The 21,480-nt window shown below is 37.8% G+C and overlaps 1 protein-coding gene across 3 annotated transcripts in view; it reads left to right on the forward strand.

Moving 5' to 3' along the window:
- The window catches only part of fam117bb (family with sequence similarity 117 member Bb), a 59,389-nt gene that overhangs the window by 6,763 nt on the left and 31,146 nt on the right, over positions 1–21,480 (forward strand). For all 3 annotated transcript variants that reach the window (XM_067409738.1, XM_067409737.1, XM_067409735.1), the window contains exon 2: positions 10,234–10,403. In XM_067409738.1, the coding sequence (XP_067265839.1) occupies positions 10,234–10,403 (170 nt within the window). The remainder of the gene's footprint in view (positions 1–10,233; positions 10,404–21,480) is intronic.

Raw genomic sequence — 21,480 nt, forward strand, 5'->3', positions numbered from 1 at the left:
CATTAATGACTCACCCTCAAGTCGTTCCAAACCCGTAAGACCTTCGTTCATCTTCGGAACACAGTTATAGATATTTAAGATTTAGTCCGAGAGCTTTCTGTCCCTCCATTGAAAATGTTTGTATGGTATACTGTCCATGTCCAGAAAGGTAATAAAAACATCATCAAAGTAGTCCATGTGACATCAGTGGATTAGTCAGAAGTTTTTGAAGCATCGAAAATACATTTTGGTCCAAAAATAACAAAAACTGCAACTTTATTCAGCATTGTCTTCTCTTCCGGGTCTGTTGTCAGTCCGCGTTCACAACTCTGCAGTGACGCTGCTGACGTAAGATGCTGCTGACGTGTTATCCGGTGCGCGTGCGCCAGAGCTTCGTTTACAGTCTGAGGGAGACGCACGCTGAATTCAAGCTGTTCTACATTGTTTGTATTTTGGTATTGCTATATTTTTTAAAATGGTACATACATTTTCAATGGAGGGACAGAAAGCTCTCGGACTAAATCTAAAATATCTTAAACTGTGTTCCGAAGATGAACGGAGGTCTAACGGGTTTGGAACGACATGAGGGCGAGTCATTAATGACATAATTTTCATTTTTGGGTGAACTAACCTTTTAAATGCTGTATGTGTTTTTAGGCATCACAACAATATAATTTACAGCATGAAAAATCAGTATTAATTTACTAAAATTTACTAAAGATTACATTTTGCACTATTATTCAATTCTTAGTGTTTCTAAAGGAGTTGTTTAACCAATTCTGTCATCATTTACTCACACTAATGTCATTTCCAAACCTGTTAGACTTTAGTTCATCTTTGAAACATAGATATCTCTGTCTCTTCATGGTAAAGACATTCTTCCAAAACTTTTCTTCAAAAAGTACATAAAGACATAGTAAAAGAGCTTGACACACAACCAATGACATTTGTTGTCTTGTGTTATGCATGCACATTTGAGCTTCCGCAAGAACCATTGAGGTTAGTTCTCATGTGTCATTTAAGTATGTTTGAGCTTCCACAAGAACCAATGATATTTGTTTTCGTGCATCACGCAAGTACTTTTAAAGCGTCAATTTACCATTTCTAATGTGCTCCATATATGTGCGTTGATCAACGTTTGTATGTGAATAAATAACTTAATTAAATCTGTTAAATCAAATCATATAAAGTGATTGTGTCTCTTCAGAGGACTAAACCGCTTGATTCATATGGATTTCTTTTACAATGTTCATTTGTGTTTCAAAGATGAACAAATGTCTTATGGGTTTGGAATGACATGTGGGTGAGTAATTGATTTAGTTTTGGGTGAACTAACCCTTTAATGATAGTACAATGACTACAAAATGACTGTGATCTAAATGTAAAAATGTGGGTAATGCACACTTAATTAAACACGGGATGTTTCAAAAAAGCAACGTGAGTCAAGACGATATGGCGAAAGACATCCGTCTTCATGTGTATGACTAGTGACCGTGTAAGAGGAACTTCCATAGGCTATATAAGAAAGAAAAAAAAAACTAGAACTAGTTGACTTCACTGACAGACTCTGCACATCATCCCTGCTTGTGTTCTTTCTACAGTATCCATCTGTGAAAGTGTTTTCTTTGAATGCATTCCTCAACATTTTAGTTCATAGTTCTCAGGATTAAATGACACCATCGCTCATAAGCAGCACATTGTTGCAACTGAGTTCACATATGCTGATGTGTTTCTCAATAGCTTTGCTCATGCTTTTTATGATCTCCATAAGGACATTGTTCTTTTGCTCTTGGCTGGGGGTTTAACGGGGCACACTTCCAGTCTTTACAGAGAGGGAAGGTACAGGCAGGCTGGGGCGAGACCAGGCTGATCTCTCTGTCCTCACAAAGAACACTATTAGGAGTCAGGTCACTATTACACCCTTTTATTTCAGCTGCAGGCTTCTCCTTCTGCTTGGGTTTGTCCATTTAGAGCTACAATGAGTCTTTTGAAGATCAGTATCCCTTCACTGGTCCATATAGGCTTTATTGTGGGATGTGAGATTGCAAGGGACTGTATTCTACATGCTTTTAGCATTTAAACAGACACTTTTTTTATTTATTTATTTATTTTTTTTTAGAACTGTTCACAGTTGGAAGGTTTGGCTGGATTAAAACGAACACTGGTGCAATTGCTCCATTATTGCGGTTTATTTGAATAAGTGTGAACTCTGTCATCCGAACCCTGGTGTGCACCAATCAAACTCTGGTGCGGTTTGACTGATTTATGAACGCAACATGGATATCTAAACGAACTAAAACAGGATGTGATGTTACAAGATGCAACCCTAAAAACAACAGAATGCTAAAGCATATCTGGTTCCTTTCATCACAGGAGCTTTGTTGCTCATTACAGTCCAGGACAGGTGACAGAAATGCTGTCTCTTTGCAGCAGTATTTGATTTGTGTGTGTATCGGAGGAATTCTTAGTGCTGGTTTGACTCCTTTTTACATTTGCAAAGAACAATCTTATAAAGTTCTCAGCCGGTAAAAATGCCTTCATATGTATGCACCAAGTGTGCCGCACAAGTCCTAAAAAAGTGAAGTCAAAGCATTTTGATCGGCCTCTGCTGGCTGGCTGCAGTAATGGTCTTAAACCCCTCCCTCTCCATGTAATCGAATGGGGCGCAAACCAAACAAAAAAAATCCAATTACACTTCAAAATCTTTTTTTTCCAAATATAGTTTGTAATTTTAAGTAGTTTTCATCACGCAGACGTATGTTTGAGTGTTTGTTTTACAAATAAGTTTGGTTTTAGTTTTAAAATAGGGTGTAACCTCATGATTGACAGCTGTGCTTGCAATTGAGTCTGCCGGAGCAGGAATATGGGCGGGACCTTGATGCTGCAGCTCCACCTCAGGATCACTACTGCGCAGACTGTGGTGCGGAACGATTTAATCTGAAATGGGGTTGTCAAAAGTACAGACTTCAGTACCAAGTCTGTATTGAAATTTAAAAAGTGTGACAATACCCTAGTGTTTTGAGCGGTTTTGAGTGGATTCTTAATCACCCCTGATTGGCCAATGTGTTCACGCACTAGATATGTCTGTGATTGGCTACAGTGATCAACGCTTCAAAAACATGCTGTATAGAAATCTTTGCTTACACAGATACACATGGGAGCGTTTGAAACCAGGCGTCTATCAGCTAGGGCTGGGCGATATATCGCATGCGATTGTCACGCGCATTTCGTCAGTAAAGCCGGTTCCCTGATTACCGTTAAATCGCCATCACCTGCTTTCAAATGGAGCGGCATTTAATAGACAGAGCCGTAGTTCACTGACAAGCTACGCAATATTGCGTTCATTATCGAAGGCGATTCATCTGCGATAATGAACACAATATTGCGTAGCTTGTCAGTGATCTACGGTTCTGTCTATTAAATGCCGCTCCATTTGAAAGCAGGTGATGGCGATTTAGCGGAAATTCCCGTGACAATCGCATGTGATATATCGCCCAGCCCTACTATCAGCATATCTATCTCTCAGCGGACATATTAGGGATCTGCTGATAAACGCCAATGAACCTGTTTTTGAAGCAATGATCATTATAGCCAATCACAGACATATCTGTTGTGTGTGAACAAAATGGCCAATCAGAGGTGTTTTAAGAGTCTGCTCAACAGCGCTCAAAATGCTAGGGGGAAATGCTTCTCACATTTTTTATTTTTTTTTTAATTTCAGTATTTTTTTTAAAGTCAGTACTTGACAACCCTAATCAGCAACGACCGTTTCTGATATATTCTGGCTTAATTTTTCTACAGTGAAAGGAAGCAGAGACACACTGTCTATCCAGTCTATGGTTCGCACATTCAAAGAGTTTGTTTGTGAGAACATTGTTTAGGTTGTTCGTTTAATTCCGTCACAAACCAGATCTAAATGTATCGTTTTCTTTTTTTGGTCTGGACCAGAAAAACAAAGAGAACCAAACTACGAGTGTGAACACACCCTAAGAGTGTAGTTGAGTTGTGTTTCTAGGTGGTTGCTAGGGTGCTGCTTTAAATGTAATTTCGTAATTTACTAATAGAAGCAGCGAAGCACTATAAATGATTTAATCAAATGTAAGTCTGTACTGTTTTTATGTGATTTAGTAGCAGTTTTCTCATTCAAATAAATCTAATGTAGGTCTTCTGTACAGTTTTTATATGATTTAGAAGGTTTGTTTGTTGATTTATTAGAAGATGAAGTGTTTAAAATCAAGGGTGTGTTTGGATCATAATCCTGTGGGTTGAGAGATGTTTCTGAGAGTGAGATAATTATCTGTATCTGTACTGACTGAACTGGAGGCGTATTCATGGTACTGTTGATGAATTGCTGTGACGTTATTATTGTTTTAGTCTATTCACATTCACTAACTTCAGGAGACAAAAGTCAAGAGCACGTATTTTCCAAGGACACTGCTCATGGGCTGCAGTGTGTGTTATCAGTGTGTGTGCAAAATCTGTTGAATGAGATGCAGGATAGACACAACACAAGAACCTGCATAGACAGAGACGATAAGAGAATTCAGTGCTCAGTAGTGTATCATAGCATCTCTCATATGAGCCAATCAGAGATGAGATAACATCCCTGTGTGATAGTCTGTCCTCTGTGCACCGTGCTTGTTTGTATGTATGTATGCATGCATGCATGTGTATGTAATTAGATAGTATACACACACACACACACACACACACACATATGCATAAAGCGTTGTCAGTCTTTTAGGTGTAGATCAGTGCACAGTTAGACCAGAAACAAACACTACGCAAGAACGCGCAAACAGACGTGAATGTTTGGCCACTGCATTGCAAGTGTGTGGTCCTGTTGTACATATTTTCTGTGCATTCCTGTGTTACTATGAAACCTCAGTACTCAAAGGGGTTTTATGTCTAAGCCAGTAAACCTAATGTGTTATTAATACATTGGGTACGGAAAGTATTCAGACCCCCTTAAATTTTTCACTCTTTGTTATATTGCAGCCATTTGCTAAAATCATTTAAGTTCATTTTTTTTCCTCATTAATGTACACACAGTAGGGGTGTGACGAGAGCTCGTGTCACGAGATCTCGCGAGACTAAACTTTGACGAGATTTCTCGTCGAGGCGAAAAGTAGTCTCGTGATGTTGCCATGATAGAGTCATAGACTGTAAAAAGGACAGAGTGGTTAGGATGATTAGGAAAGAATATGCCACCACTACGTTTACATTACGCCTCCACTGTCGTTTTGCTTTGTATTTAAATAAAAAACATTTAATTCAGTTGGATAACGGATAATCTTATTAAGCACAAACAGTAAGGTTTCATTTGTTAACATTAGTTAATGCACTGTAAACTATGAACTAACAATGAATGACTATTTTTATTAACTAACATAATCAAAGATTAATAATTACTGTAGCAAATATATTGCTCATTGTTAGTTGATGTTGGTTAATACATTAATGTTAATAAATGAGACCTTATTGTAAAGTGTTACAATTTTTATTTATACTGTTTTTATTATATGATCAGTTTGTGGAAAGGAGTTCAGTTAGGAGGTCTAAAGTTGTAGGAGCTCATAAATCATTTACAGTAAGGTCTGAAGAGACTGAAATCATACAGAAGAGAAGTCAGTCAGTTGAGTTCGTGGCAAAACCCTTTACAGTGCTTGAGTATTGTTGTCTTTTACTGCATATGATAATTCACACTCAGAAAGTAGAACTGAAATGACATTCATTACAAGATGATTAGTTAAAACATTTCAAATACACCTGCAGAATATTTTTTTCTAGTCATGATTTCACCATTGAGGATTTCTTAAAAATAGTGTGTAAAAATCTTGTCTCGTCTCGTCTTGTGAGATACCTGTCTCATCACACCCCTAACACACAGCACCCCATATTGACAGAAAAGCACAGAATTGTTGATTTATTAAAAAAGAAAAACTGAAATATCACATGGTCCCAAGTATTCAGACCCTTTGCTCAGTATTTAGTAGAAGCACCCTTTTGATCTAATACAGCCATGATTCTTTTTAGGAGAGATGCAACAAGTTTTTCACACCTGGATTTGGGGATCCTCTGTCATTCCTCCTTGCAGATCCTCTCCAGTTCTGTCAGGTTGGATGGTAAATGTTGGTGGACAGCCATTTTTAAGTCTCTCCAGAGATGCTCAATTGGGTTTAAGTCAGGGCTCTGGCTGGGCCATTCAAGAACAGTCACGGAGTTGTTGTGAAGCCACTCCTTCATTATTTTAGGGCTTAGGGTCATTGTCTCGTTGGAAGGTAAACCTTCAGCCCAGTCTGAGGTCCTGAGCACTCTGGAGAAGGTTTTCGTCCAGGATATCCCTGTACTTGGCCGCATTCATCTTTCCCTCGATTGCAACCAGTCGCCCTGTCCCTGCAGCTGAAAAACACCCCCACAGCATGATGCTGCCACCACCATGCACCACCTGAGTTAAATATATGAGTGTCACAGCAAAGAGTCTGAATACTTAGGACCATGTGATATTTCAGTTTTTCTTTTTTAATAAATCTGCAAAAATGTCAACAATTCTGTGTTTTCTGTCAATATGGGGTGCTGTGTGTACATTAATGACGAACAAAAAATTAACTTAAATGATTTTAGCAAATGGCTGCAATATAACAAAGAGTGAAAAATTTAAGGGGGTCTGAATACTTTCCGTACCCACTGTATGTGTATATATTGACTGATATCGGTTTACTGATGTATCCATCAATCAATCAATCTATATACTGTTTTGTAATTAACTTTCAAAAAATCTGTAATATTTTTATTTTAAGGATTAAGGATGCATTAAATTGATCAAAGTGACAGTAAAGACATTTATAATGTTACAAAATGTATCTATTTCAAATAAATGCTCATTTAAAATAGTAGTAAATAGTAATAATATTTCACACAGTATTGCTGATTTACTGAAGCATAAAAATAATATTGGTATCAACTATAAAAGATAAATATCTGCATTTATTGCAAATTATTCAGGTTGCTAGATATATACATGTCAAGAGTTTAGCAAATGAGATTCTTTTCAAACTGTATCTTGACAGAGAAAACCTACTTTAAAAAACAATCAACTTTACTGTATGTTAATGGTCACTAGAACACTCAAAAATAGGGCTGGGTATTGACACAATTTTCACGATTTGATTCAGTTACTATTCATATGCTTTCGATTAGATTACGATTTCAATTCAATATCGGTTATTTTGGATTTAGTATTTCAGTTACAGTACATGGCAAATTTTCTAGTGGAAAAAAATCTAATGCTGTGTACTACACATGTAAGTCAGTTGGTACTACTATAATAATATTGAAGGTTAAATTAACTTATTTATATACAAACACTTAAATTACACTCAATGATGTTTTTATTATAAATAGTTTAGAATTACATAATCATATCTGATTTATTCAAACATGCATTAAAGGTGCCCTAGATTGTTTTTTTACAAGATGTAATATAAGTCTAAGGTGTCCCCTGAATGTGTCTGTGAAGTTTCAGCTCAAAATACCCCAAGATTTTTTTTTATTAATTTTTTTAACTGCATATTTTGGGGCATCATTAACTATGCACTGATTTTTACAGCACGGCCCCTTTAAGAGATGCGCTCCCTCTGCCCCACAAGCTCTCGACTATAATACATCGCATAAACACAGTTCACACAGCTAATATAACCCTCAAATGGATCTTTACAAGATGTTCGTCATGCATGCTGTATGCATGCTTTGAATTATGTGAGTAAAGTATTTATTTAGATGGTTACGTTTGATTCTGTGTGATTTTGAGGCTATGCTCTGTGGCTAAAGCTAACATTACACACTGTTGGAGAGATTTATAAAGAATGAAGTTGTGTTTATGAATTATACAAACTGCAAGTGTTTAAAAATGAAAATAGCAACGACTCTCGTCTCCGTGAATACAGTAATAAACGATGGTAACTTTAACCACATTTAACAGTACATTAGCAACATGCTAATGAAACATTTAGAAAGACAATTTACAAATATCACTAAAAATATCATGTTATCATGGATCATGTCAGTTATTATCGCTCCATCTGCCATTTTTCGCTGTTGTCCTTGCTTGCTTACCTTGTATGTGCACAGATCCAGCCATTAATACTGCCTTTCCTTGTCTAATGTGCTGAATGGGCTGGCATTATGCAAATATTGGGGGCGTACATATTAATGATCCCGACTGTTACGTAACGAGTCGGTGTTATGTTGAGATCCGAGTGTTTTCCGGAAGTCTTTTAAACAAATGAGATTTACATAAGAAGGAGGAAACAATGGAGTTTGAGACTCACTGTATGTCTTTTCCATGTTCTGAACTCTTGTTATTCAAATATGCCGAGGTAAATTCAAATTCTGATTCTAGGGCACCTTTAAATATTGGAGAACATTAAAAATTATAATGAATATGTAACGGTGCATAGCTATATTTATCAGAATGTTGCTTTCTAGAGTACACTTTTCTAACTGACTAATGAGTTTACGGTCATTGAATATGTTTTTCTGAGGTAAATATGATGTTACATTACATTGTTTACAAGCTGTTTGATTGACGTCTTTCCGGGGTTGAAACACTGATTGAGCTATTACACGAGACATGATACAGATTTGGGTAAGTTGTACTGTATATTTGAACATACCTTCAGATGTTTATGTTTATTTCGCGCTGTAACTGGTATTAAAGCGCAGGAGAGGATGTTCACATGCGCTCCGTGCTGCACGTCATTTGAAATCTGAGATTTTGCTTCACATCAAAACTAACAAAGCACAAAGATTATTGTGATTTATTGGATGGGAGGCGCACTACATGTTCTGTTCATTCATCAACTGAAAACAGACTAGACTAATCGATTCTTGGGATTTAAGAATCAATATCGGTTCGTAAAAATGAGAATCGATTAAAAAGGAGAAATTGCTATTTATTTTTTTTACCCAGCCCTACTCAAAAACTTTACATGGTACAAAAACTGATACAGGGTATCGAGCATTATGGTCTGCGTTCTGACACAGATTTGCATTTCAGAATTCATTAACCTGTTAATCTGAGCTTAGTTAGCTAGAAGCCTTTTCATTTCACATTTCATAGTTGTGAAGATGTTTTGGGGCCTTGCACATTCACTTAAACATACCATGTGGAGACTGCAACTTGAGCTATCTAGCCAATTCCCCTCTATTTCTCGCATGACTTCCTCCAAAATTCCTTACAGGTTCCTCCTCTTTAGATCCTCTCTCACGTTCTTCAATGTGTACAACACACAGAAAAAGTCAAGCCAGCTCTGTATTTTAAAATGTAATGCAAGATCACTCTTCTGCTTTTTGTAAGACTGGAGTTTTCTGTAGTTTTGTCTTAAAATAACAGAAGATCCTCCCGACAGCGAAGAGTAGTAGTTGTTTTGCTGCTGAAGTGTGTGCTCACATTCTCATTGGACTATTGGAAGCAAACAAAGTTAATGATTCCCTTATGATTTGCTTCCCTGGATACAACGCATACACACGCACACAGAAATACTGATGTCACCTGTGTGGCAAAAGAGAATGGGACTTTCTTAAAATCCTTTCTGAAAGGCTCATATGCTGAACTTCCTGTGTAAAATCCCTCGCAGATGTCATCTCTTCAAAGCGGCACAAAGCAGCAGGCCGCACTCTTTTACTGTACATCTGCGCTGTGTATTCAATAGTGTGAATTTACATGAAAGAATAGTCTTTAAAAGACTCAGACTGACAAGAGAAGGAGAGAAAGCCATCGATTGTTTGCTGGAAAGAACAGACAAGAGAAATAGAGAGAGGGGAGAATAGTGAAGGGGGCAATTACTTGTGGAGACACACACCAAATGTAGGTCAAGACACGCGGGCCGCTTCCTCCACGCCAGTCGAGCAGTTAATCAGCTTTAGTTTTATTAAAAGAGCTACTGGACACCAGACTAATTCTGTCTCAATCTGCTGGGTTTTAATATTCATCACCATCAGCCCAGCGGACATTTACACTCAAGCTGGTGTAATCGCACACACACGGCTGCTCTGTAAGCTCTTACTGTGATGTATTGTGTTCATAACATGCAGCCTCTAACTTGTGTTCTTCTTCTGTTTCCCTCCCATCTGTTTTATTCTTCCTCACATGTCTCATTCGTCCATCTTTCAATTGAACCCTATCCCCCCCCCCCCCCCCCCCCCATCCTTCCTTCCCCTCTTTATCTCCTCTGTTTTCTGGCTGTCTTGCAGACAAGCATAGACTTCCTGTGGCAGGGTCTTGGTGTACCACCAGCAATAACGGTAGCATTCGTCGCACCTCCTCTTTGGACGCGCTCACAGCCCCTTACCTGTCTGGACACTGGCCCCGGGACGTCAACCACGCCCCTTGTGCCCCTTGCATGAGGGACAAATCCACTCAGGTGAGCTGCCCCGCTTGTACACAAGATGTTATTACCCTGTGTAACAAGTTCTAATGTTGTGCATTACCCAACAGCTCAAACATACACACCTCCTGTCAATCAGCCATTCACTTCTACCCGAAAATTTTCCGCTCCAACCTTTCCGACACCAAACACATACTTGCATAAACACGTGTTTTGCAAACCACCAGCATGAATCACCTGAGAAACAGTTGCTTTGTGCAAACATAAACCCATGAATCCACCACAGACATGTCTTTTGTATGCGCTCTGCACTTGTGAAACACAGTTGACCTAGTCTCGTGTAGCCAGAGGTTTTGAGTATCAACATGTAGCCTAGTTCATCTGCCTGCTTCAGTTGGCCATGAAACACTGACTTAAATAGGAGACCGTTATTCACTACAGTTTTTTTTTTTTTTTTTTGAAAAGGAATTTACTTTAGGGCTGTGCAACTAATCGTGATTGTTTTTCGAAGTCGATTTTGGCTTCCAAACGATTATGAAAACAAGATAATGGACCTGAAACGATTATTGTGCCGCGTTCCGTCCCGCGCACCTTCCTTTCCTTGGCAGCGGTGCGCTTTTGTTCCTCCCTAAACCAAACATAACATCCAGATCAGCCGAATAATGATGTGAAATCCAGACTACTGTTTCTAAACTGTGTGACATGCTTGATATTAAACAGTGTTATTAAAGGCGTATAAAGACACAAAAGAGATACTCTTCCCTAGACGGCCTCCTGTGCACGCGCTCTGACTCCGAGATGGAGTGAATTGTACTGTGGGCTTCTGATACACGCCTAAATGGTCAAATAGCCTACACACAAATATTTCGAAATGCCATTTTGGTAAGTATCCTCGTAAACACGGTCGGTTAACAGTACAGTGTGTAACAGTACATTGGATCCATGCATTAGCTCTTAAAGTGACAGCAGCCTAATAAATCTGTTGCAGTCGTTATTGTTAGTCAAACAACAAAAGACAAAGATACAATCACTAACTGCTCTTGAATGAATAAACTGTAGTTTTAAAAGGATTAGATTATATTTAATGTATACAGAAGTGTTATTTTATATTTGAGTAACTGTAACTGTTCTGAAGGATTAGTTCACCCTCAAGCCATCCTAGGTGTATGTGACTTTCTTCTTTCTGATGAACACAATCAGAGATATATTAATAAATATTCTGATGCATCAAAGCTTTATAATGGCAGTGAATGATACCAATGAGTTTGAAACTCAAGAACGTGCATCCATACATCATAAACATACTCCACACGGCCCTTCTGAAGTGAAACGATGCATTTGTGTAAGAAAAATATCCATATTTAACAAATTATAAAGTAAATTATCTAGCTTCCGCCAGACCGCCTTCTGTATTCAACTTAGAAGACTGGAGTAATGACAGCTTTGCCATCACAGAAATAAATAACATTTTAAAATGTATTCAAATAGAAAAGAGTTATTTTAGGTTGTAATAATATTTCACAAGATTACTGTTTTCACTGTATTTATGATCAAATAAATGTATTCTTGGTGAGCAGAAGAGGCCTCTTTCAAAAACATTTAAAAATCTTACTGACCCCAAACTTTTGAATGGTAGTGTATGTATGTTCAAAAAGTACCTATTATCTCACAGAAATAAACAGTGTGGGTCCGTAGTGCGCACACTGATTCCTAAAGAAATTGTTCAAAAATCAACATTGTCATATTTACTCACCCACATGTTGTTCCAAACCTGTTTGCTTTTCTTTCTTTCTTTCTTTCTTTCTTTCTTTCTTTCTTTCTTTCTTTCTTTCTTTCTTTCTTTCTTTCTTTCTTTCTTTCTTTCTTTCTTTCTTTCTTTCTTTCTTTCTTTCTTTCTTTCTTTCTTTCTTTCTTTCTTTCTTTCTTTCTTTCAAAATAAAAATCCTCAGTGTGTTTTGGTCACTATAATGAAAGTCAGTAGGAGGTCGATGTTGTTGGCCAGTGTGGATTTTCATTGTATGGATCAAAACGATTCTTCAAATTATCTTCTTTTATGTTCCACAGAATAAACAAAGTCATTCAGGTTTGTAACAACATGAGGGTGAGTAAATGATAACACAATTTACATTTTGGGGTGAACAATCCCTTCAAGGATGAAATATATTTAGCACAGTCCTGGTCAAATAAACAAATATTGCTTTCAATCAGCTTGTAATAAGTTTGATTCATAGTTTGCCAGTAGAATAATGCCATAATTGCACCAGACTAAATACAAACTTTAGAAATGGGTATGTGCAAAATAAACACCTCTTAAAACAAATCGTCACTCTTTTACCTCTTTTGAGATGTGTTCTCACATGCACACTCTTGCCTGTGTTTGTGAGCAGCTATTAACATCTATTATTGTAGGATTTTAAAGACGTTTTTCCACAGATCCAAACACAGATGTTTATTTTGCACTGCCTGAAAAACTTAACTATACAAAATAAGAGTAAAGTTTAATGTGAAAGTTATTATGGATAAAAAACATAGTCTGTAGAGAGAGAGAGAGAGAGAGAGAGAGAGTGAGAAAGAAGGAGGAAGCCTCTCCCTGGTTTGTTGAGAGATGAGAGGAAACTGTGGCATATTTCTGGTGAAGGCAGACCGTCCACCATCAAACTACATTCTTTCCTGGAGCTGTCTGTTTTTTCCAGCTTATATTTCTTCTAGAAGCACCACAGAGCCAGTCCAAATCTGAACACTAACAACATTTTTGCACAAGATAAAAGGTTTTGCACTGCAAAAAAAAATTTCCTTAAGTATTTGTTGCTGGCATTTCAACAAATGATTTTTTGATTTGAGTTTTACTGTACATATGTCTGCTATCATGAGTGAGGAGGCATATATTAAAAAGGAAGTTATGTCAGATAGAGGCATGGTTTCATTTAAAGGGTTAGTTTACCCAAAAATGAAAATTCTGTCATTAATTACTCACCCTCATGTCATTCCACATCCGTAAGACCTTTGTTCATCTTCTGAACACAAATTAAGATATTTTTTGATAAAATCCGATGGCTCAGTGAGGCCTGCATTGACAGCAAGATAGTTAAAACTTTCAGATGCCCAGAAAGCTATTAAAGACATATTTAAAACAGTTCATGTGACTACAGTGGTTCAACCTTAATGTTATGAAGCGAAAAGAATACTTTTTGTGTGCCAAAAAGACAAAATAATGACTTTATTCAACAATATTGTAACGAAGTTCGTAAATATGGGAAGAAGGAGGCGGGAACCGGCGAACGTTCAAACAAAGTTTAATTCCAAAATAAACAAAGAACAAAACGAAAGTAATGCCGGCAGACCCTCGCGGACGTCTGCCGGCCACACAAACATAACAAAACATAAAATAAAGTCCAGGCCTGGTCCTCTCTCGTCCTTCACGGTAGTCGCTCCTCCTTTTATGCTCCCGGAGCTCCTCCGTGAGGGACTCAAGGCCGGTGCGGCTCCCAGGTGAAGGTCATTAACACTCTCCTCACCGGCCTCGCGCCGTTCCCTCACGGCTCTCGCCCGCCCTGGTCGCCACAGATATCTAGTGATGGGCGATTACGAATCTTTAGTTTTGAATCAGTGGTTCGGAGTGTAACAAGACTTCGTTATTGTAAATCAAATTTTAATGGTTCACCACTGGGGGTGGCTGAATTTTATACAAACTCCGAACCACTGATTCGAAACAAAAGATTTGTAAAGCTTCGAAGCTTCATGAAGCAGTGTTTTGAAATCGCCCATCAGTAGATATTGTTGAATAAAGTCGTTATTTAGTTTTTTTGGCGCACAAAAAGTATTCTCGTTGCTTCATAACATTAAGGTTGAACCACTGTAATCACATGAACTGTTTTAAATATGTCTTTAGTAGCTTTCTGGGTATCTGAGCCATCGGATTTTATCAAAAATTTCTTAATTTGTGTTATGAAAATGAACAAAGATCTTACGGGTGTGGAATGACATGAGGGTGAGTAATTAATAACAGAAATTTCATTTTTAGGTGAACTAACCCTTTAAATCACTCAAACCCAGTCCCGGCATCATAAGAAAAAGCATCACGGATTAAACATCCTGGTTCTCTGGGGTCTTGTTTTACCCTCTCTCATCAAAGCCTGAGCATACTGTGTTTGTGTGAGTGTGTGTGTTTCCTCTGGAGATCCCAGTCCTCCACCCAGCTCTTTTTGTAAGCAGTGCGCCTGTCTTACAATGAGTGCAAAGGGAACTTGGTGAGTTGGAGGCGAGTGTGGAATTTGGACGACATTTGCAGAGCTTGCTCTTTCTTACTGGACCATCACGCCAAAATAACCAGATCTTGGATCCGTACAACAGTGTCAGTTGCCAGGGAGCTGAGCTCACACCTAGTGACCAAACAACAACACGGAATGAAGCCCTTTGCTGCTCTCCCTGCCTCCTGTAGGGAGCAGAGAAATATGCAGCCACACACACTCACATGAATGCACTCTGTGTGAATCTGTATACACCAGCTGTAACAGATTTATAGCCAATACAGGATCAGCAGAGTGTGAGACTGTGTTCTGTAAAATAGCAGTTTTGTACTTCTATGGACTGCACGGCACACGTGTTGAAGCTGCTAGATCCAGTGCTGTAGGTTATGTTTCATGCTTTGTCAGGCACTCTGAGAAAGTCATGGGAGGGGAAATTGAGACAAGTTCTACATGAGCCTTCTGCCACGCCGCATCATAATTACAATAATAAAGAAACCTGATCAGACACGCATGCTAAGCTGTGCTCAGAAGCCTTCTCAAGGAGCCAGACCTGAGAACTTCCTCATTTAAGATAAATGAGTGCTGAAATTACATCAGCTCACACCTTTGGGGAAGAGGCCGAATACTTGGAATGAAAATTCTGAAACGTTTTTATTGGGAATGGTTTTTTACTGTATAGAAACATTTCTCATGGTTGTAGACTGGCCCTCCGGGTGTCTGATGGCAAAAGGTTACTACTCATTTTTGAAGCTTACAAGGAGAAATGTGACTCTACAAAGGCATTTGTGTGGAAATACATTGTCATACTAGTTTTAGTAGTGCTTGCTTGGGCAAGAATCAGCACTATTACTGTTACTCATAGGTGTCATATGTTCTGTGGACATGATTGATATTTCAAATAGTGTGACTTAGGGATAGGAATCATGAAGAATTTTTTAATTCCCGTTCCTCACATGTCCAGTTAGTGAATTTTTCTTTTTTTTTAAATGATAAAGAAAGAAAAAACATTTTAAAAAATACAATGCAAATGATGAGAGAATTTCAATTAATGAATTAAAAACAATGGTGTTTATGGCTTTTCAGTCTTTTTATTGGTGGCATAAATTCATTACAATATCTGACCTTGATTATATGTTAAATATCAATACTTGAATTGTTTTTCTATGGAAAAATTCTCTAGATGCTGACTTACTGCCTTTTCTTCTTTTATTCCACATTTTTTAGATGCCATGTCAATTTAAAATAAGTTCAAAAGAAGTTCAGGTTCAGTAACTCTGCGTTTTTTCACCCCTATTTTTCTGCACTGTGCCTTACACTTTTAAACTCAAGAACACGTTCTGTGTAAATGGACCCTAATTTATTAGCTGTTGGCTGATATATCGGCTGATGTTTGGCATTTTTGTAAATATCGTCAATGGCGATAAGTTTTTCTGTTTGGCCGATGTGTTGGAACTTTTATTTTGACAGCCTGAGCACACAGTGCTCCCATTCTTCATCATTAGTTTATGGTCTCTGTTTAACAGTTCTGTCTAATACATTGTTAGACAGAATTGTTTAAAAAGAAAAAAAGACAAGGGATACGAATAAGTATTATAGCATATGGTTTTATATTATTAATAATAGAAAGGCAAACACTATAATACTTAATCATTTACCATTAACATTCAGCGAATACGTATTTATATCCTTTAAACAAATCTTTGAATATGTAATAAACATTTCACAAACCTTTCAGACTTACTCGAATTCAGCTGAGATTTTCTGAAGTGTGCATTTGTAGACTGCATAAAAGCATGTGTACTTCATGCGTAATGGTCCGTCCATGCAAATTAAATGTGGACCGTAGACTTCAGCTTCACTGGACATTTCCATGTAATTTTTCATTAAATCCAATCATTTATTGATTTAATTTTTTCCATTAATAAATCCCATATACTTCCTTTGAAGAAATTATACAGTTCAGAATAACAGAGAATTGTGGGTGGGCTACTTTGACTAAGCAATCACCCAGAACACCCTAGAAACATGTCAACAATACCTTATAGGTGTGTAGCGAAACATTGTTATATTGAGATATTGCCATATAAAAATGCGAAAAATCGTAAAAATAATCGATCGAGTGGTCTAATCCAAATCCAAGTCTTCTGAGGAGACACGATGGCTTTATATGATTAACCGATTTATAACAAGGCGCATACTGTAGTAAACACGGATGTTCAGATGCTTGCGTGATGTGCGAAAACAACCACGAGAGTGAGTAAATGCAGAATTTACATTTTTGGATGAACTAACCATTTAGAGTTTGGGAAGAGTCAGGGAATAGTCTTTTTTTTTTTTTTTTTTTTTTGCTTAAAATATCGCTATTGTATTGTGAGTTCAGTATCGTGATTTTTATCGAGTGTATCGTTACACCCCTAATACCTTAGCAACAACTTTCCCCACCAGAATATCTATTCTAGTGTCACTCTAACAAGTTTTGCATGGGTAAGCGGCACTCACATTTCCTTCAGAATACTTGATGTCATGTCTACATGAGCTTCCTGTAATTTTGGACCACCCGCTACTGGACTAGGCTTTGTTTTGATATGTGTGGAATGCATGTACAATCAGAGAGCTAAGCATTTATAAAGATAAATGTACACACGTGAATTCCTTCCCGTAGTGTGCAGAAGGATGTTCACCTACATTAAGCAATCACAGTGACATTTCTGACGAGAGAAACATTTTTAGGCTGGAAAATATGCTGTGCGATACATCTGTACTGTTGCCAGGGGGATTTCCACTTGTAAGGTTTACAACACCATGTACCTGCGGAAGAAAAGCATTAACCTTTAACAAGTGCCCATGTTGCTGCGGTCCATTTGAAAACCATGTGCACACTCAGCCCACAAACCTCGGTGGCCCTGCCAGCTTTGTTACTTTTTAACAAGAAAGTTCTTTTTGTCATGATAATCCCCTTCCGCACTGATAGGCTAAAAATCTGAACTATTTTCCAACACTGGTGTTCAATGTTCAGAAAGCCTGTAGTACATTTGGCACTCTCTCAGTAGCTGGCCTTGTGTTCCAGTCCAGCTGAAAGAGAGACAGGTGAATACCGAATAACAGCCTGTCCAAGGGGAATTCACCACTTGTATTCCCCTCTGTATGAGCGCTCATAGGGTTACAGAAAAGCTTAGCTGGCAGATTATCCAGACAGTGCTCAGCTCTCGAGTGAGGACCCGAAACTGCCTTCTGTCAGGGTTTTAATGTACAGTGGCCACAAAAAGTGTTTTGAGACTTAAGCAACATGCAAAAATCTCTAAATTTCACCATGTTAGATATCAGAATGTTTTTTGTGCCACTAAAAACTAACACTTTTCTCAGCTGTTTTTTCTGGTGTCGATGTGAATTAATATCATTATTTTAATTATTTATTTTTGTGGACTACCGTTCTAAGTTTTGGGGTCAGTAATTTTATTTATTCATTTATTTTTTTAAAGAAGCCTCTCATGCTCACCAAGGCTGCATTTATTTGATCAAAATACAGTAAAAACACTAATATTGTGAAATTATTATTACAGATTTAAAACTGTTTTCTATTTTAATATATTTTAAAGGATTAGTTCACTTTAAAATGAAAATTACCCCATCTTCGGTGTATGTGACTTTCTTCTTTCAACACAGAGTTATATTAATAATCACCCTGGTGATTTTTAGCTTTAAAGTGGCAGTGCACGGAAACCACCTGTTTGAAGCTCAAAAAATGCACCCATCCATAATAAACATACTCCACACTGCTCCAGAGGGTTAATAAAGGCCTTCTGAAGCAAAGCGATGTGTTTGTATAAGAAAAATATCCATATTTAACATGTTATAAAGTAAAATAACTAGCTTCCAGCCATACGGATTCTACTTGCATCTTTCACGTAACTTATTTATTGCGTAAATTACGCTTTAGAATCCAAATGGCCATTTGGCCGGAAGCGTGTTAAATATGGATATTTTTCTTGTACAAACGCATCACTTCACAAGGCCTTTATTAACCCTCCGGAGCCATGTGGAGTACGTTTATAATGGATGGATGCACTTTTTTTGAGCTTCAAACAGGTGGTTTCTGTGCACTGCCATTATAAAGCTTGGGAGCATCAGCGTGATTATTAATATCAGTCTGATTGTATTCGTCTGAAAGAAGAAAATCATATCACCTACGATGGCTTGAGGGTGAGTAAATCATGGGGTAATTTTCATTTTAAAGTGAAATAATCCTTTAAAATGTAATTTATTGCTGTGATGGCGAAGCTGAATTTTCAGCATCATTACACCAGTCTTCAGTGTCACATGATCCTTCAGAAATCATTCTAATTCTAATTCATTTCTTATTCTTGCCCATTTTTAAAAAAGTTGTGCAGCTTAAAGTTCAAAAGAACAGCATTTATTTGAAATAAAAAATCTTTGTAACATTATATATTTCTGTACTGCCATTTTTGATCAATGCAATGCTTCTTTGCTGAATAATAGTGATGGTCATTTGAAATAAATAATAATAAAAAAAAAAAAAAAAAATCTTACTGACCCTAAACTTTTAAACGGTAGTGTATGAAGTCAGTTTTCCTGACTCCATACAGGTGTCCTAGGACAGTGGTTCCCAAACCTGTTCTGAAGGACCCCCAGCACTGCACATTTTGTATGTCGCCCTTATCTGACACAACTACTTCAGGTCTTGCAGTCTCTACTAATGAGCTGATGAGTTGAATTCGGGTCCTCCAGGACGGGTTTGGGAACCACTGTATCACACAGGTGTGATTCATCACATTAACTATGAACATAATCCACTAACATTTGACAACCAATTGTGTCAATACTTTTTGTCTTGATTTTGAACATAATTTCCTGTCGCTGTGTCTTTCTTTCTAAATTTTGTCATCTAATGTGGCTTAAGTGTCCAAATACGTTTTAGGGCCCTCATTGGTGCCCACATATGACAACTGGCTCTTACGTTGGGTCCTCAGACTACAGATTTGGGCAGGAAATGCAAATTTAAATTTACATAGCGGAATTGGGGATTTCCCATCTCTCTCTTCTTTTTTTTTTTTTCTCTTTTTCTCGTGATGTCTGTCACAGGAGTGTTGATCTGCTGTAAAGGTAGTTTGTTTGTTTTTTCACTTTGGTTCCTTTTCATTCCCACCATCGTTTTGCATATTTTTTGCACTTTTTTCTTTTTTTCTTTTCATGGTCTGCTAAACTCCGGTGACTTTGCTCATGAGTTTCCACTGGCTGACTGGGGTTACATCACACACCCAGGGCCTCCACTCATGACCTGTGCTTCAAAGCGAGTCCAAACACAGCGCCCCTCTGTTTATAAAGAGCCTTTTGTTTCTGTGTTAATCTACTCTAAGCGTAGGCCCTACTGTAACTTCAACCCTCAACCCTCACACACACACTATTCCCAAATGCAGCCTGATCTGGAAAACCACACTCATGCTTCACTTACAAAAATGTACCTTGGCCACTATTTTTTCCTGTCAAAATACCAGTGCTTCAGTGCATAATATTTCAGAGAATGTTATGAATATTATAGCACTTTTTTCTTAGTGTAACTAAGAATGGTATTTTGACCAGAATACAATATATTGTTACCATATTGGTTATTGACCAATATTAGAGTTTATAAGTGTCAGTTGATATTGATGTTTAATTATTCATGATCATTTGTATGTTTAATTACTTTTGCCATCATCTAATGCTAGTCCTTAAAATGCTAAGAATTTAATAAAAATGAAACTGAAGCGCTGCACTTTGTCTATGACGTAAATGGCATAGGAGACCGACAGGGGAGAGGCGAATTAAAAACGAATAAAGTTTTGTTATTTTTGTTTTGTTTTTGCACACAAAAATTATTCTCGTCACTTCATAAGATTAAGGTTGAACCACTGTAGTCACGTTGACTATTTTAATGATGTCTTTACTACTTTTCTGGACCTTGAATGGGGTAATTACTTTGCTTTCTATGGGGGATAAAAAGACTTCTCTGATTTCATCAAAAATATCTTAATTTGTGTTCTGAAGATGAACGAAGGTCTTATGGGGTTGGAACAACATGAGGGTGAGTTATTAAGAACAGAAATAAAAATTTTTGGTGAACTAACCCTTTAAATGTAATCTTTAGCTAATCCATTTTTCATATTGTGCCTTATAATGATGCTTAAATTGACTTGTAGTGTTTAAAATGAATGTTTTAAATGTTTACTGTTTTATTTAAACAGAAAAGTATAGAATTTTTAATATCAGCCATTTATCAAATGATTATCAGCTTACTGGCCAGAATTGTAATGCCAGTGCTTACAAGGGTTGCCTGCAGTGATTGAAGGCTGATGTGTTGCCCATCTGGGTGCAGAAAGAGAAAATAAATCTCCGGGTGAGGTTTGAAGAAAAGACGAGTCAAACCACTCTGTCTTTGCATGCCAAATCCGTGGCACAAACTTTTAAATTGGACTGACAAACTGCTTGTGTATCTGTAAACGCGTGTGAAAGCGAATATCACACGCACTGTGTATGTCCTGGCAGGCCTGAGCAGACAGATGCTCCCCCCTCCTCAGCAAAGAATCCCCCTGTGCAGCGTCCACAGCTGCTGAACAGAGCCGTGTTTGTGCGTAGCCAGCCTGCTCCGCTGGAAATCTTAAACTGCTGGGAAGGAGGAAGTGATCCTGGCAGTTGGCTGCAGCTCTGAGAGCGAGTCAGGAGCTGGGCTGCCCAGTCCTGCGCGCAATACAACAGAATCAGTCATGGAGCCGGATTGCTCTAGAGCAGCACAGCTGAAAGACGACACACACACGCATCAGCCTTCAGAAAGAGATGGACTGTTTGTTGTCTATCTCAAAGCAATTGAC

Source organism: Chanodichthys erythropterus, chromosome 14 (assembly GCF_024489055.1).
Source record: "Chanodichthys erythropterus isolate Z2021 chromosome 14, ASM2448905v1, whole genome shotgun sequence".
Lineage (NCBI taxonomy): Eukaryota > Metazoa > Chordata > Actinopteri > Cypriniformes > Xenocyprididae > Chanodichthys > Chanodichthys erythropterus.